This window comes from Centroberyx gerrardi, chromosome 22 (assembly GCF_048128805.1).
Source record: "Centroberyx gerrardi isolate f3 chromosome 22, fCenGer3.hap1.cur.20231027, whole genome shotgun sequence".
NCBI classification, from domain to species: Eukaryota; Metazoa; Chordata; class Actinopteri; order Beryciformes; family Berycidae; genus Centroberyx; species Centroberyx gerrardi.
In genome coordinates, this window is record NC_136018.1 from 10,982,133 (window position 1) to 10,996,209 (window position 14,077).

Genomic DNA, 14,077 nt, shown 5'->3' on the forward strand with positions numbered 1-14,077 from the left:
CAAGAGATAAATTAGATAAAATCCATAAATACTGTAAGCATGGAATGCCATGTGTGTGCATGTTACGTATGTTTGGGTATGTATGTGTGTTTGACAGAGAGAGAGGGAACGAAAGAAGAGAGACAGAGAGAGTGAGGGAGAGAGAGAAAGACTCAGTGGGAAAGAGGGACAGAAAGAGAGACAGAGTGAGAGAGAGAGAGGGAAAGAAAGAGAGAGGGGGCAAAAAAGAAAGAGAGAGAAGCGATAGTTGCAGTATCTGTCTCCTTTCATCCCTTTCTCCAAAGGGACACCGGACACTTTAATTACCTTCACCTGTGCGCAGACAAAGAGCCCCACCCACCAATCTGGGTGTGGACCACACCCTGGTTCCCACGGTAACCTTCTGAAGACCCCCCACCCCTCCCCATCTGTACACACACACACACACACAAAGTCCCAATACTGTACAAACTGTACACAGACAAGAAGAAGGAGGAGGATCTACTCACATCCAGAGAGTCCTCATTGACGATGATGAGCGACATGCCGTGTGTCACCAGACGACAGGAGTAACCTGAGAAACAGAGAGGGAGAGAATGGGGGGATGGGGGGAGAGATTAGATTAGATTAACTTGAGGCCAAAACACACAGAGAGAAACCGGTCTCATGTATGACTCCCGCTTCCTTCTCACACCCCAGTACACACAGCTATCCCACTCCTTTCTCATCCTCCATCAGCCTCTGTCCAATCCTCCCATCACTTTTCGCTTCACCTGTCCATTCAGATCGTCTCCCTCCCTCCATAACCCCCCCTCCCCTCCCCCATCCTCTCTCTTTAGGTGCTTTTCAAATTCATTCAAGAAAGATTAATTTATGAAAGAAATATTTATTCACAGAAACCTTTGAAAGTCTGATGTACAATCCTCTTTGCATTCATTAAAAAAGTACAAGAATTTCACAATACAGCACAGATTTAAAAATTAAAGTATGAGAATTTAGTGTCCAGAAATACACCTGAGATATAATCCCACCAGATCTCTCCTGTGTCTACCCCACTCCGTCTCCCTGTTTGCTTTCCCACGGCCCAAAATAAAGAATAGAAATACTAAAGGAGGAGAGTGGACTGCCCACTCACTCACTTTTTTAGAACTTAAAGCTGCACTAGGCAAGATTTTTATGTAAAAATACACCCGTTTTATCAGCCTAATTCATGACATGGGGCAGCGAAGAGTGTGCCATCTCCCCCTAATTGAGATGCCGTAGATTTTCCCTGTTTTCCCCAAATTAAATTCTGGCGTCAGGTATGTATGCTGGCGGGAAATCTTGGTGCACGGGAAGTGACAAATTAAGACCAAAATCCAAAACCGTCTCCTCAACAGCAGTCAGAGAGCGCTCTGTCCGGTGAAAGCTGGACTCACCAACAGTGGCTGAACTGCGTCACCACCTCCACCCCCACCAGCCACTAAGAGGTCTGAGGAGAGTGCAGTTTACTGACACCACACTACATGATTTCTGGGTAATTAAATCCTCAATATTTAGTTACATCTCGCTGCCATTTGGGGCTGCTAACATGCAAAATTGCCTAGTGCAGCTTTAAAAGAAACTGAGAAAACCCCCCCAAAAAACTTCACGTATCGGTCAAGCAGACCTGTCTTCTCCCCTTCTCCATCCATCTCTCCCTCCCTCTCACCTATGTTGATGGCCGTCTCCTGCTTGTCTCCAGTCAGGACCCAGATCTTGATGTCGGCCCTCATCAGAGTGGCGATGGTCTCCGGGACGCCGGCCTGGAGACGATCCTCTATGGCTGTGGCGCCCAGCAGCATCAAGTTCTGATGGCGGCGGAGGGAGAGAGGGAGACATAGAGAGGGAGAGAGACCCCAAAAGCATTGGGGGAGTTAATCAGGTGCAAAAAGAGAGATAGAGCAAGAACGAGATAGCATAAGAGAGAAGAAAGTAGGTCATAAGGAAATCATATTCTTGGGCCAAAATTTCAGCCGAACAACACCGGCCTGTGAGGGCTTCTCGTGTCCGGAGAGCATCATCCATATCTAATTTGAGGATGAGGGCGATGCCAGCGAGTTCAGTTCAGTTGGTACAGCAGCTCTGTTGGACCTCTGTGTCTTTGGGCCAAGAAGCAGCCCATTACTTTTTCCCCCCTCGCCTTAATTTGTTCAGCATTTAAACACACGTGTACCCTCATTATACACACAGACACGCAGACCCATACACACTCAACGCAGACACACAAGGTAACACTACTGTGTTGTTGACTCCAGTTTTATGGGGCTTTTGGCAGGCTGGTGCAGGTAATTACCCTTGTGGTCTCCCAGTCTGAGCTCCCCTCCTCCTACTCCTTCCTCTTTTTTCTCTTCTCTCACTTTTCTCACCTCTGCTCTCTCCTCTAAATCCTCGGTTTCCCCAGCTATCAGTTGACGTCTGCCCTGCGTATCCTCTCGTCTGAAATCTCTACTCTGTATTCTTCTGTTCAGTTTTTCCCTACGATGCTAACCGTCTGACCAACCAACAGATGACTTTCACACCAGTTCCCCTTGTAGCAAAGAACTACTTCTCTTTATGTGATCTCTCCTAAAAGACGAGACACACACTTCTAAGGTGAAACGGCTTCTGACTGTGTTTTGTATTGCAATGTAAGGCCTTGATGAATGACTGAGGTGCAGGACGGCTGTTGAGGTGGGGAGATCATAGAGCCACTCTGCCACCTGCTGGCAGACATGAGGTGTGTGTGTGTGTGTGTGTGTGTGTGTATCAGGGAGACTGACTTGCCTTGGCAAGATATCACAGAATGTTAAGAATCTGTCAATGCTTCTATTTAATGTCATATTATGCAACAAAATCAAACTTAAAAAGAAACCGGTCATAACATGGTGAAAAATAAAGACATCTAAAAACTGTATTTAATACATTTTTATACTTTTTAAGGCCTTGAATTTAGACTTTTTCAGGACTTGCAGATACTGTGTTTTTACTCAGATATCTCACATCAAGTCAGAGGGCAAAAATACGAATAAATACACTTAACACAAAAACTCACAAACACCCACGAACATGTACAAACACAAAAAAGGCACTACAAAAGCAAAAATCTACAGCGCTAGCAGCCCACACAAGCACGACTGACATTTAAATACCACGAATCAGACCATCTTCTTCTGTTGTACATGTTGCACTGTGCAGCCCCCGAACACTGATACAGAGAGAGAGAGAGAGAGAGAGAGAGAGAGAGAGACAAAGAGAGAGGGATGGTGTGTATACCTTTTCCAGCAGTTCGTAGCACTCCTCTAGCTTCTGAGCGCGGTCTTTGAGCACGGTGCTGATGCGAGTGTATTCATTCAGCCATTCCTGGTAGGCGCCTTCCTCCAGGTCCACATAGGCAAAACACAGAGTCCTCAGCCCTGGGTGGAGGAGAGGAGGAGAGGAGGAGAGGAGGAGAGGACAGTCAAACAGCGGGGTCATGAAGCAGAAATAGATCTTTTTTAAACAAGAGTCAATGGCCCTACGGTTTTTTTTGAGGCCGTAGGAAGGCTGAGAGGGAGACAGAATAGAGGAGACACAGGGACTATTGCACATTCTAAAATGTTCTTGCAGTTTAAATGCTTGTCTAACATGTTTATAATGCAATATAATAAATGTAAAGGTGAAGCAGAGTAAAGGCAAAGGCAGAGAATAGTTGGTGCAGAAATAGCCAATCGATGCGGAAAGCCAACATCAGAACTGGTAGAGATATCCAGAGAAACAAACATATGGCATATTTTCAGACAGAGAGAAAAAAAGGATGGTTTCAGTTCCTCTCTTCCTCGCTTGCTTCCTTCTTACCTTCAGTAGCAAACTGTTCCAGATGAGCAATGGTTAATTCTTTGTACTGGGACGCCTCAGTCAGTCGCTCAAAAATGACATTATCCTGCAAAAACACAACATAATAGCTTCAGCATTAAAATGCAATGTCAAATGAAAAGATGTTTGGAAACATTCTGAGTGCTGAATGGAACTGATAATGGGATAAACATACGGCTCCTTTGCAGTAGAGCCGCAGCTTCCCATCGGGGGTCCGGACCACCACAGACATGCGTTTGCGGTTACTGTAGAGGAAACAACGGGAGTTTTTTGTCTCAAAATACACTACAGCGTCATATTACTGACAATGGAGAAGAACATTGCTGGGCATGTATGTGGTATTACCTGGAAAACTCCAGCACATTCAGTAGCTCATAGCTCTTCTCATTTCCTCTCTGAAAAACACAAAAATCTCAGTTCTTACCACTATAAAAAGCACTTCTTGGAACTATAAAAAGTAGTTCTTACCACTATAAATAGCGCACACACACACTTACAGCGTCGATGATGACTGAATGCGGGGTCCTTGCAGTGAAGACGAAGCCCAGTCCTTTGGCCCCTTTGACCAGCGCTCCTTCGTCAGGCGAGGAGGCCTGGTAGATGATCTGGTCTCCCTCTCTCTCTGGGACCACCGTGTGGCACACTGCCATCATGGTCAGGAACTCACAGATCTGAGGCGACGTAGGCTGGAAACACACACACACACACACACACACACACACACACACACACACCAGAGAGGAGATGGTTATCTACAACACATACAGTCCTCCAGTCATTTTGGGCAGAATCAATTTGCTTCAAATGAGGAAATCTACGAAAAGCGTCCGAGAGAACCTACATGGTCCTTCTCGATGTTCTGGATGAGAGCCGGGTCGTCGAACTCTGTCGAGTTATTGCTGCTGGACGGCAGATTGCTGTGAGAGAAAGAAACGGCAAAAAGTGGGGATGAGAGGAGGAGTTACAGTTTTGTCTGTGTTTTGTATGTAAAATAAAAAGATGGTATTTTTGAAGATAGTCTGGCGTCAAAAAATTAAAGGGGAATGCCACCCATTTTAAAAATTCACATATCTTATTTCTGTGCCCCAGGACAGTTTAGTCAATACTTGTGAATGTGCACCACTCTTTCTAAAGTTAGAAACTGGAGAACTAATCCTTGAATTTGCAATGTTACTGGGATGTAAAATCTGGCACTGCTCCATAGACAATGAATGGGACGCTGACTTTGTTGACCCTTAAGATTTTTGTGTGAGTTCTTGCTCCCAAATGAGGTTTAAATTCTGGTTCATACCTGTTAGTTATGCTAGAATATAAACTTCATTTTGGTGTGACAGCATAACTTTTTACATCTCAGTGACATCGCAAATTCAAGGGCTTTTTCTCTGATTTCTAGATTTAGGAAAGAGTGGTGCAAGTTCAAAAAACATTGACTGAACTGTCCTGGGACACAGAAATAACATATGGGAATTTTTAACATTTGTATCTATTATTTTCATTCCTTTTTTGTTGTAAAAATCTAAAAATCTGTGTGTTGATCAAAGCATATACACTACATTAATTTCTCATAGCATGCAGAGACTAAAATGGAGTAAAGAATGAATTGGAAAGAAAGGAAGGAGGAGCGGAGAGGAGAAGGCCACTGACCTGAAGTCCTCCATCGAACGATCACAGTCAAGGTCAGGGAAGTGGCTGCAGTGTTCAATGAGGATGTATTGCAAAGGAATCGGTCAGTTAATGAGTTGATTAGTTCATCATCCAAACAAGCATGCAAGAACTATATCAATCGGTCAAGTAGTAAATCATGCAATCTACCAGTCTATTTAGGGTGAATTAAAAATTAGCTTGTTCTTTTCTACGAGTTAGTCTTGAACAATTAGTGATTAAATGAGCCTCTGTGGAAAGGTTTCATGTAGGTGTCTCCTTCTACAGGTAGAACTAAGAGGTAGGATAGAATTACTAAAAGGAGAGACGACTGACCCGTATGTAATTCCGGCAATGGTACACTTCTTGAAGTGCATGACGTTACAGGTGAGAGTTCCTGTCTTGTCGGAAAAAAGATACTTCACCTGGGAAAGATAGGGAGGCCAAGAGGAAAGAAGAGATCAGCTAACAGACGCTAGGTAATGAAAGCTTAAACAATATCTCTGAACACCTGCTTTAGGTGAAAGATCACTCTGCATGCCAACTTATAAACAGTACACAGTGTAATGGTCTTTTTGTGGTTAATTTTTCTGTAATTTGACTGATATTTTTCTCAAAAAGGAGGACACTAGGAAATTTCAGTCACATAACCATTGACTGTTCTGATAGGTGGAGAAGAAGAGGGGGAGGAGCCTGGACTCACCTGGCCCAGTTCTTCATTGAGATTGGACGTTCGGGCCATGGCTGGTGTGTCTGTCTCTGGGTAGTACATCTCCACATCCTGACAAATAAAAACACACCAACAAGGAGTTCAAGGATATTTGACCGCCTACGTACATTTGAAAAATTGCGCTACAAACACACAAACACAAACACACACACACACACTGTTGTCCGTACCCAGTTGATGAAGAGGGCCTGTGTGAACTTGACCACCTCCAGAGTGACCAGCAGGCTGATGGGGATCAGGTTGTTGTAGAGGATGATGAAGGTCAGCAGATTGTACGCAAAGTTAGTGGAGATATCACCTGCACATAAACACACACACACACACACACACACACACACACACACACACACACACACACAAACACACACACACACACACAGTTACTCACCCTTAAATTATGTGCTAGGCCTACTTTATTGATTCTCAATAGGGAAATTCTCTGTTCAGGGTCAACTACACAACAGCACCCCTCAAGTACATTGCTATAGCTCATTACTGTGAATAAACGCAAGGTGTAGCTGTTGAAGTGTGTGTATGTGTGTGTGTGTGTGTGTCTCACCAGCGCGGGACAGGTACCAGCAGGCCTCCTCAGTGTGCTGTCTGTTCCAGATGGCGGCGCCCACAGAGCTGATCAGGGCCATGACCAGCAGGATGCAGAAGAGGACCAGGATCTGCACGTTGGTCACCTGCTCCACGTTTGAGCGCTTCAGGGGCGCCTTGGTCGAGTTCTGGGAGGGGGACGAGAAATACATAATATAGGTAAGAAACATACACACACATACAAATCTAGGTAGGTGAGAGTTAAAGGAATAGTTTTACTTTTTAGTGTACTGCAGGTCCTTTGGGTTAAAAACCACCACATCACACTCCTTTCAAAACACTTGTTTCACAAATTAATTTGCCATATACAATGAAAATTTCAGAGGAATTTCTCAAAAACCCAAACTGAACTGAAAAACAAATGTACTTTTTGCCCTGAACAGGCTCACAGTTCAGAATAGATCAGACAGTTTTCTTAAAAGCCTGAACTATCCCTGTGAATTTCAAAAGGAAGGAATGAATTCATTCATAATTCAATAATACAAAACTTGACTGCTCCAAAATGCCTTCAATATTGATGTTTCGAGGCCAAGGCTTTCCGTCCAAAACTCATCCTACACAGTATACCGAATTCAGACAACCAAGACAAGACATTGGGTTACCTGCATCAGTTTGGAGTCATGGCCAGTGTAGACTACAATTCCCACAACCCATTGCGTGTTCCTGAGCTGGGCGCCACGCAACAACACCTGGTCTGGACCCAGAGGAACCGGACTGAGGAGGAAAAGAGAGGTGATAAACAACATAAATATCCTAAAATTATAACTAAGTTTGGGTGACCTGCGTCTTTAAAGAACTCATCTGTCAAAAAGGTGCGTTCAGGGGGAAACCGTTTCATCACTTCATATATCATCATCAATCATATGCTTCTTATAGTCATTCAGTAAGTGATCGGGGCAGAATTATGCATGTTGTGTGTGTGTGTGTGTGTAGGTCATACTTCTGGTTTTCCAGCCGCAGTGTGCCAGTGAAGTCATACAGGTGTCTGTTGGGGCCTTCGCACTCCAGACGACCAGACAGCCCCATCAGCTCCTCCAGAGACTGGAGACCAGCTGTGAGGGAGAGACCCTGGAAACACAAAACCACATCAAGTCAAGTTTATTCATAGAGCGCTTCTAACCAACGGGCTCGTCACAAAGCACTTTGCAGAAAACAAGGAGCATAAAAAACTAAAAACGAAAGATAGAACAAGCACAACACAAACTCCAAGAAACAGAGTGAGAGTTTGTGTGTGTTTGTGACTCACATGAGTGGAAAGGAATGCTGAGGAACACCGAGGCAGCGTGCTCACACATGCACACACACCCATGCCAATATTTTTGTACTGAAGCTGCCAAGGGCCCACATTTTGTGCCAATATTCAGCATCTTTAAATTTGACCGTTTTCATGCCAAACAGTTATAGGTATTGAGTGGTTCCCCCAGAATTGTATTCTTGGCAGGGTGGAAAAACCTCTGAAACAGCACTGACACCATTATGTGACACTAAAACTCTCCATTGAAACCCAAACTAATGCAAATCTTTTAGGGTTAGCAGCTCCTTACGGCAAGGTGACCCACTGCACCTATCCAATGGCAGGGAAAATATGGGATAGATTACTAGCTTTAAATGAAGAATAAAATGACAAAAAATCATTATTGAAAAAGTAAATGAATAAATGAAATGTGCAAAGAAAATCAAATTCATTGCAGGTTTAACTGTTTATAATGTAGCTGTGGTCAGGGGGGAATTTCCATCATATCAGCATTGGACAACGTGACTAGCCGATATTTATCCTTATTTAATAAAAGGCCAATGTCGGCCCAATATATCGACAAATCTGTATATCGGTCCAACCCTAATGCCCACACACACACATACACTGATACACTGAGTACACGCAGTATCCAGGCAATGAGAACTTTCACAAACGATGGGAAGTATTCACCAAAGTTCTGGTGTTTTCTTTAAGAGATCTACACAGTTTTGTCCCTGTGTCCCACCTGTCTGATCTTCAGGTTGGTCTCTCCATCCAGGTTGGAGGTCTCAGTGTAACACATGGCCTGGGGCTCGCTGTGGGGAAGAGGCGGGGACACATCAACACAACATCACTGATAGTGTGACTCGCTACAAGACACACAAGACAACGGTAGAATGCATCAACCCAATTTCAACACGATGGGTAAACAAAACAAATCTGTCATGCAACTAGTATATCAAAAAACTATGATGGGATTAAAAAAAAAATTGATCAAATGAGTGGAATACGTTGATGGAGGACAGACAACAAACCACAATCCACTGATGGACAAACATAAAGACACAAACATACACAAATGCATATGCTTGCACACACACACACACACACACACAAACACACACTGGAGGCTGACCTGGAGGACACAATAACCATGTCAGCTGGAAGGTGCTGGCCATTGGTCACCTTCACTATGTCTCCTACTGCCACCTTGTGGCCAGGATGCAGCATTGCGACAGCGTGAGGGAGACAGAAAGAGTGGGAGTAAGAAAAAGTGGGGTGTTAGAAAGACGGGAGGGGGCAACAGGGGGGCAAGGGAAGGAAGACAGAGAGACAGAGAGAGAGAGAGAGAGAGAGAGAACAAGAGGCAGGTTAATTTGGGACCAGCGGAGTGGCAGCAAAGACAGAGAAAGAGAGAAAGAGAGAAAAAGTGAAAAAGTGACAGTGAGCAGCGCATAGCTTGAACTGTTCTGATTGGAGCAGAATTAGACACAGGAAATTACAAGCGTGTAGATGAGCACAGAGAGAGAGAGAGAGAGAGAGACAGAGAGCGAGAGAGAGAGAGAGAGACAGAGAGACAGAGAGAGAAAGAGAGCTCTTGACAGGAGTGATGAGTGAGACAGCAATAGGGATGAAGTCTGCGATGACAGTGTTACCTGTTTCCAGATGATCGTCTGCCAGGCTCCATTCCGCAGCACTGAGAGACAAGGACAACACAGCCATCAGCCCGCCTATAGAGCAGCTCTCATACAGTATTCATAGCGACTAAACTATTGTCTGTGGCTGCGTGGCTCGCCCTATAGTGAGTGACAAACAACCGCCGTTCACTCAGCCATGAAAGGTGAACAAAACCCAAGTAAAGAGACAGAAGGGCACCCATGGAAAAGCGCACATACAGTTGACGCACATAAACGCGTACGCACACACACCCACATGACCAATACCTGTTGTCTTCTTCTTGTTGACCGTGTTGTCTGCCTTGTGCCTTTTCTGTAAAGAGGCAGATGAAGATGTGTTAGTCTTCACACTGTCCCATCACAAAATGAGTAAAACCGTCACCGCCGCCCATTCCTCCGGGCAGCAGGGGGCGCTGCGGTACTCACATAGTCCTCTATGATCTCTTTGATCCCGGCCACGGTGAGGATGAAGATGAGCGGTACGAGAGTGGTGTAGCGACCTGTCGGCGATACGTCGGGGATTTGCTGAGGGCAGACAACAGAGGCGGCACTCAGAAATCATTGATAATGAGCTGACTGATAACGAGTGTTGAGTAACTCATTGGAATATATCAGGTATCTGGAGCGCCAGACTGGAATAAGATCCTGATCTTAGACCAGAACTCAATGTAGCCCGTCAGCGATAAGTTACTCAACTCTGATTGAGTTCTGTGTAGAAAATGAAAGTCAGGGTTCCTGTTGAGGCTCTGATGTAAAAATTCCATGACTTTCCATGACTAAGTCGGAGCGCTTCCATGACCTAAAGATTTAATTCCTTCCTGGTTTGTTAATGATGTTTTTCCCGTCCAGGAAAGTTCTAAAAGCATAAAGAGGGGTACACTAGCTGTGAAGAATTGTATAAACAGCTGAAAAAAAACCCAGTTGAAAACCACAACCTAATGCAAAAATTGCATAAAGGTACTTGACACAAGTTGTAAAATACATTCTGGTATATTCCTGTAAAGTGACTCAGATGTAAAATGCCTTGCTATTCCCTGACTTCGCCAGAGAATTGATCAAATCCCCTGATTTTCCCTATCTGGAATATACATCTCTAAATTCCAGCTGGAACCCGGAGAGACTTTTCATAAACCCGTTCACATCTAAGGACCGAATCCAAACAAATATGACACTGAGGCAATGCAGCTGACAGCTGCTGTTATTAGTGTGGTTTACCTGCATGAGGGCGATGAACAGGAAGAAGGCATTGGCAGCCCGCCTGATCTGTTCGTACAGGAACCGGGGGAGGAACGTGAGCACCCCATACTTGGTGGTACTGCAGAGCAAGACAGCAGAAGAAGAGACATTACACTCTGTTTACATTCAACAGACGGAGACGGAGCCAGATTGTGCATTAGCAAAAGTGGGAATTCATGCATAAATGTTGTGCTAATGATTTCGCAGCCTGACACACAGCAGCAGTATTAGCTAAAAGACTAAATAACAACAGACTCCATTTGGGTTTCAATTATTGCGGTACTCGAAAACCTATTAGAGACACTCAAGTGTGCTCAAGGAGGACAAACAGATCCATTATAGGGTGCACACACACTCACCCCTATAAATGGACCAAGCCCTTCAGTTCAATAGCCTAAATTTAGACCCAACACCCCAGAAAAGAAGTGGGAGACGCCTTTGGCAGCCTCAACTTGTCAGTCAATCAGCTGTATTGATCAGTCAACTGTATTGATTAGCCTCGATTTAGCCAGCAGCTACCGTAAGGGCTTTTAGAGAGACACTAAAAATAAAAGTCAACCTTCGTGTCAGGGCCTGCTTTGTCTTTTCCTATCAAATTCAAGGGCTTGTGCAATGGCTTTCGATTAATGGTTGTGTGTGTGTGTGTGTGTGTGTGTGTGTGTGTGTGTGTGTGTGTGTGTGTGTGTGTGTGTGTGTGTGTGTGTGTGTGTGTGTGTGTGTGTGCGCGTGTGTGTGTGTGTCTTCAGCAACAAACCGCATCCCTTCATCACATCAGGATCTCCGTGGAGATGAACCCGCAACTACTCTTTCTATCTCCCTCATACACACACACATCCAAAACAAACAACTTGGGTTCGGGACATCAAACACTAAACAGAGTTGCAACAGCTGTTTCTGCCTGACACACACACACACATACACACACACACACACACACACACACACTCACACACACAGTATCCTGACCCTGATGATCTAGATACCTCAGAGTTACTGATACTACACCCCTGATCCAGCAGATAAGGCTGCTTTAACCTAATCAAAGACAAGTGATAGCAGACACATGCACACACACGTTTCCATTGCACCAGGCACACACATCTGGCTGTGTTATTTTACATACAGTACTATGGATGTTTAGGTTGCTGGTGGTGTTAACAGCTGCAGGCTGCAGGGGTGATGCCCTCCCGCTGCTGTGTGGCTTTGCAGAGCTCTTACACAACAAGGCCGGTGTTCTTCATACATTAAAGGCCGACAGAAACACTGGCCTGAAGTCAGAGTGGAGTCATTCTTCTGAGTGGTAAAAGTGAGGACATGGGCAGGTAGATTTGTTCAAAACTAGAGTGTTTTATTGACATTTCTAAAGTAATGCTAAAGCAGGTTACTGCTGTGTTTGTGTATCCCGAGGACAAGCAAGGAGAGCAGCACTAATGCTCAGGGTGTATAAAACAACCGTGACATATGGAAGGGAAAGTGGTGGGAAATGGAGAGGAGGTGAAGAGAGCGTTCGGATAAAAGCTATGAGCCTTTAATCTCAGAGAAATCAATAAGGGTATTGAACCTTTAAAACATAAACTAAAGAGATACAGGAACACAGGGACATCAAAGGGCACGGCTCTGCAGTCGGGCTGCTGCCGCCTCTCCAATCATCATCCGGGGGAGGAAGAACAACACACGTGATCCAATCAGATGAGCCGGGGAGCGCTCGCCTTAATCTTATTAGCAGACCTGAAATAGGTTCCTTTTAAAGCAAAATCGAATCTCCTGACAGTAATGGCAGATCAATGAATGTCTACTGACTAAAGGCAAGCCTTCCCTCCACAGAACATGGGCCCACTGCTCCCTATGGCGCCAGACACAGTTTGTACATGCTAATAGAAACAATAAAAGGTAAAAGGCAAGGGGCAAATTGCATCGGTGGCGTCAGTTTGAATCAAACTCTAACGCTGTTCGCCTGACTGCCACTACGAAGCATTTATAGCCACAGCCGTGCCCATGAAATATGCAGACGACAGCTGTGAGGACATTGATAATAGTAGTAGTGTGAGGACATTGATAATAGTAGATGCCGTTTGGCCCTGCCCACGACCCTGCCTGGGACAGATAACTACATGCAAGCAGAAAGTTCACACATGTGGCAGCTGCTGGCTAAATAGCTGCCACCAAGCCACACTACTAGCCTCTGTGAAACGATGATACTCTGGTGAAAGTGTGTAAATTAGACTATGTGACAAGAATTGTCTTCCTCTTCCTCTTCCTTCTACTGAGCTGATCAGCAAAACAACATGACTAAGAGAATTGCCCCTATAGCCTTTGACCAGAATCATACAGTATTTTGTCACTGAAGAAGAGTAAGAACATGGATTATTTTATCACCAAACAAAACGAAAAGAAAAAAAGACTATTCTATTCATTGATATCCAAAGATGCTTAATGTCCACACATTCTACAACAATCCAATCACAACTTCTCCTCTCGATGTATTACTTACACTACAAAACACAAAATGCACTTTCAACCAGATATACATAGCCAAGGTGCTTCCTGTAATTTATGTACAGTACATGCCTCTGAGTGTAGTTACTTTACTTTCATTGACAGCTTTAAATATTCATGAGGCCTTATTGATTAAGTAAAACGGTCATGTTAAGTTGTTAAGCCAAGCACTTTTCCACTGAGATTCTCTAGTGGACTTGAAGCAGTGACACACTTTAGCCTCACCCTTTGGGACTGCTGCAAAGCTGCAAACAATCACTTAATAAGTGAGTTATTAAATAGGGTTAGGGTTATCAATAGAATTTTTTTTTCAGTTGTAAAATTGTAGTCGTCATGGAGCTGAGAAACTTCAACAGATTTTCGTTACTGTGACTTGAGGCAAAATAAAAAGAAAGCGAATGTTTCAAAATAATAAAAACAAAACCAGCAACAGTCCAAAGTCTAGTGTTACATGGCTCGGCTGGTAGAAAAACATACAAACGCGCTGTCCTTTAACCAGGCGACCTCGGTTCAAGCCCCATGTGAGCAAATATCCGCTCCGCTGAAGTGTCATGAGCAAGACTGTCTCCCTACCAGCTGACCCTGCACTCTGACCTCCGTGGAAAAGGCTGCAAGCGAAGAGAGAACTTC

General features: G+C 44.4%; 1 protein-coding gene across 4 annotated transcripts in view; it reads right to left on the reverse strand.

The window, feature by feature from the left end:
- LOC139923047 (phospholipid-transporting ATPase IB) overlaps window positions 1-14,077 on the reverse strand; it is a 40,684-nt gene that overhangs the window by 24,964 nt on the left and 1,643 nt on the right. Inside the window, exons 3-23 of one of the 4 annotated variants that reach the window (XM_071913737.2) lie at window positions 10,931-11,030; window positions 10,142-10,240; window positions 9,983-10,028; window positions 9,695-9,735; window positions 9,175-9,248; window positions 8,785-8,854; window positions 7,743-7,870; window positions 7,405-7,516; window positions 6,762-6,930; window positions 6,373-6,500; window positions 6,176-6,253; window positions 5,809-5,897; window positions 5,476-5,520; window positions 4,673-4,748; window positions 4,329-4,517; window positions 4,177-4,226; window positions 4,007-4,076; window positions 3,814-3,898; window positions 3,253-3,392; window positions 1,670-1,808; window positions 489-553 (exon numbers count right to left, since the gene is read on the reverse strand). In XM_071913737.2, coding sequence (XP_071769838.1) covers window positions 489-553; window positions 1,670-1,808; window positions 3,253-3,392; window positions 3,814-3,898; window positions 4,007-4,076; window positions 4,177-4,226; window positions 4,329-4,517; window positions 4,673-4,748; window positions 5,476-5,520; window positions 5,809-5,897; window positions 6,176-6,253; window positions 6,373-6,500; window positions 6,762-6,930; window positions 7,405-7,516; window positions 7,743-7,870; window positions 8,785-8,854; window positions 9,175-9,248; window positions 9,695-9,735; window positions 9,983-10,028; window positions 10,142-10,240; window positions 10,931-11,030 — 1,993 coding nt within the window. Of the gene's footprint in view, window positions 1-488; window positions 554-1,669; window positions 1,809-3,252; window positions 3,393-3,813; window positions 3,899-4,006; window positions 4,077-4,176; window positions 4,227-4,328; window positions 4,518-4,672; window positions 4,749-5,475; window positions 5,521-5,808; window positions 5,898-6,175; window positions 6,254-6,372; window positions 6,501-6,761; window positions 6,931-7,404; window positions 7,517-7,742; window positions 7,871-8,784; window positions 8,855-9,174; window positions 9,249-9,694; window positions 9,736-9,982; window positions 10,029-10,141; window positions 10,241-10,930; window positions 11,031-14,077 lie in introns of those variants that run through there. The other 3 variants (XM_071913734.2, XM_071913738.2, XM_071913739.2) reach the window with 3 other exon arrangements.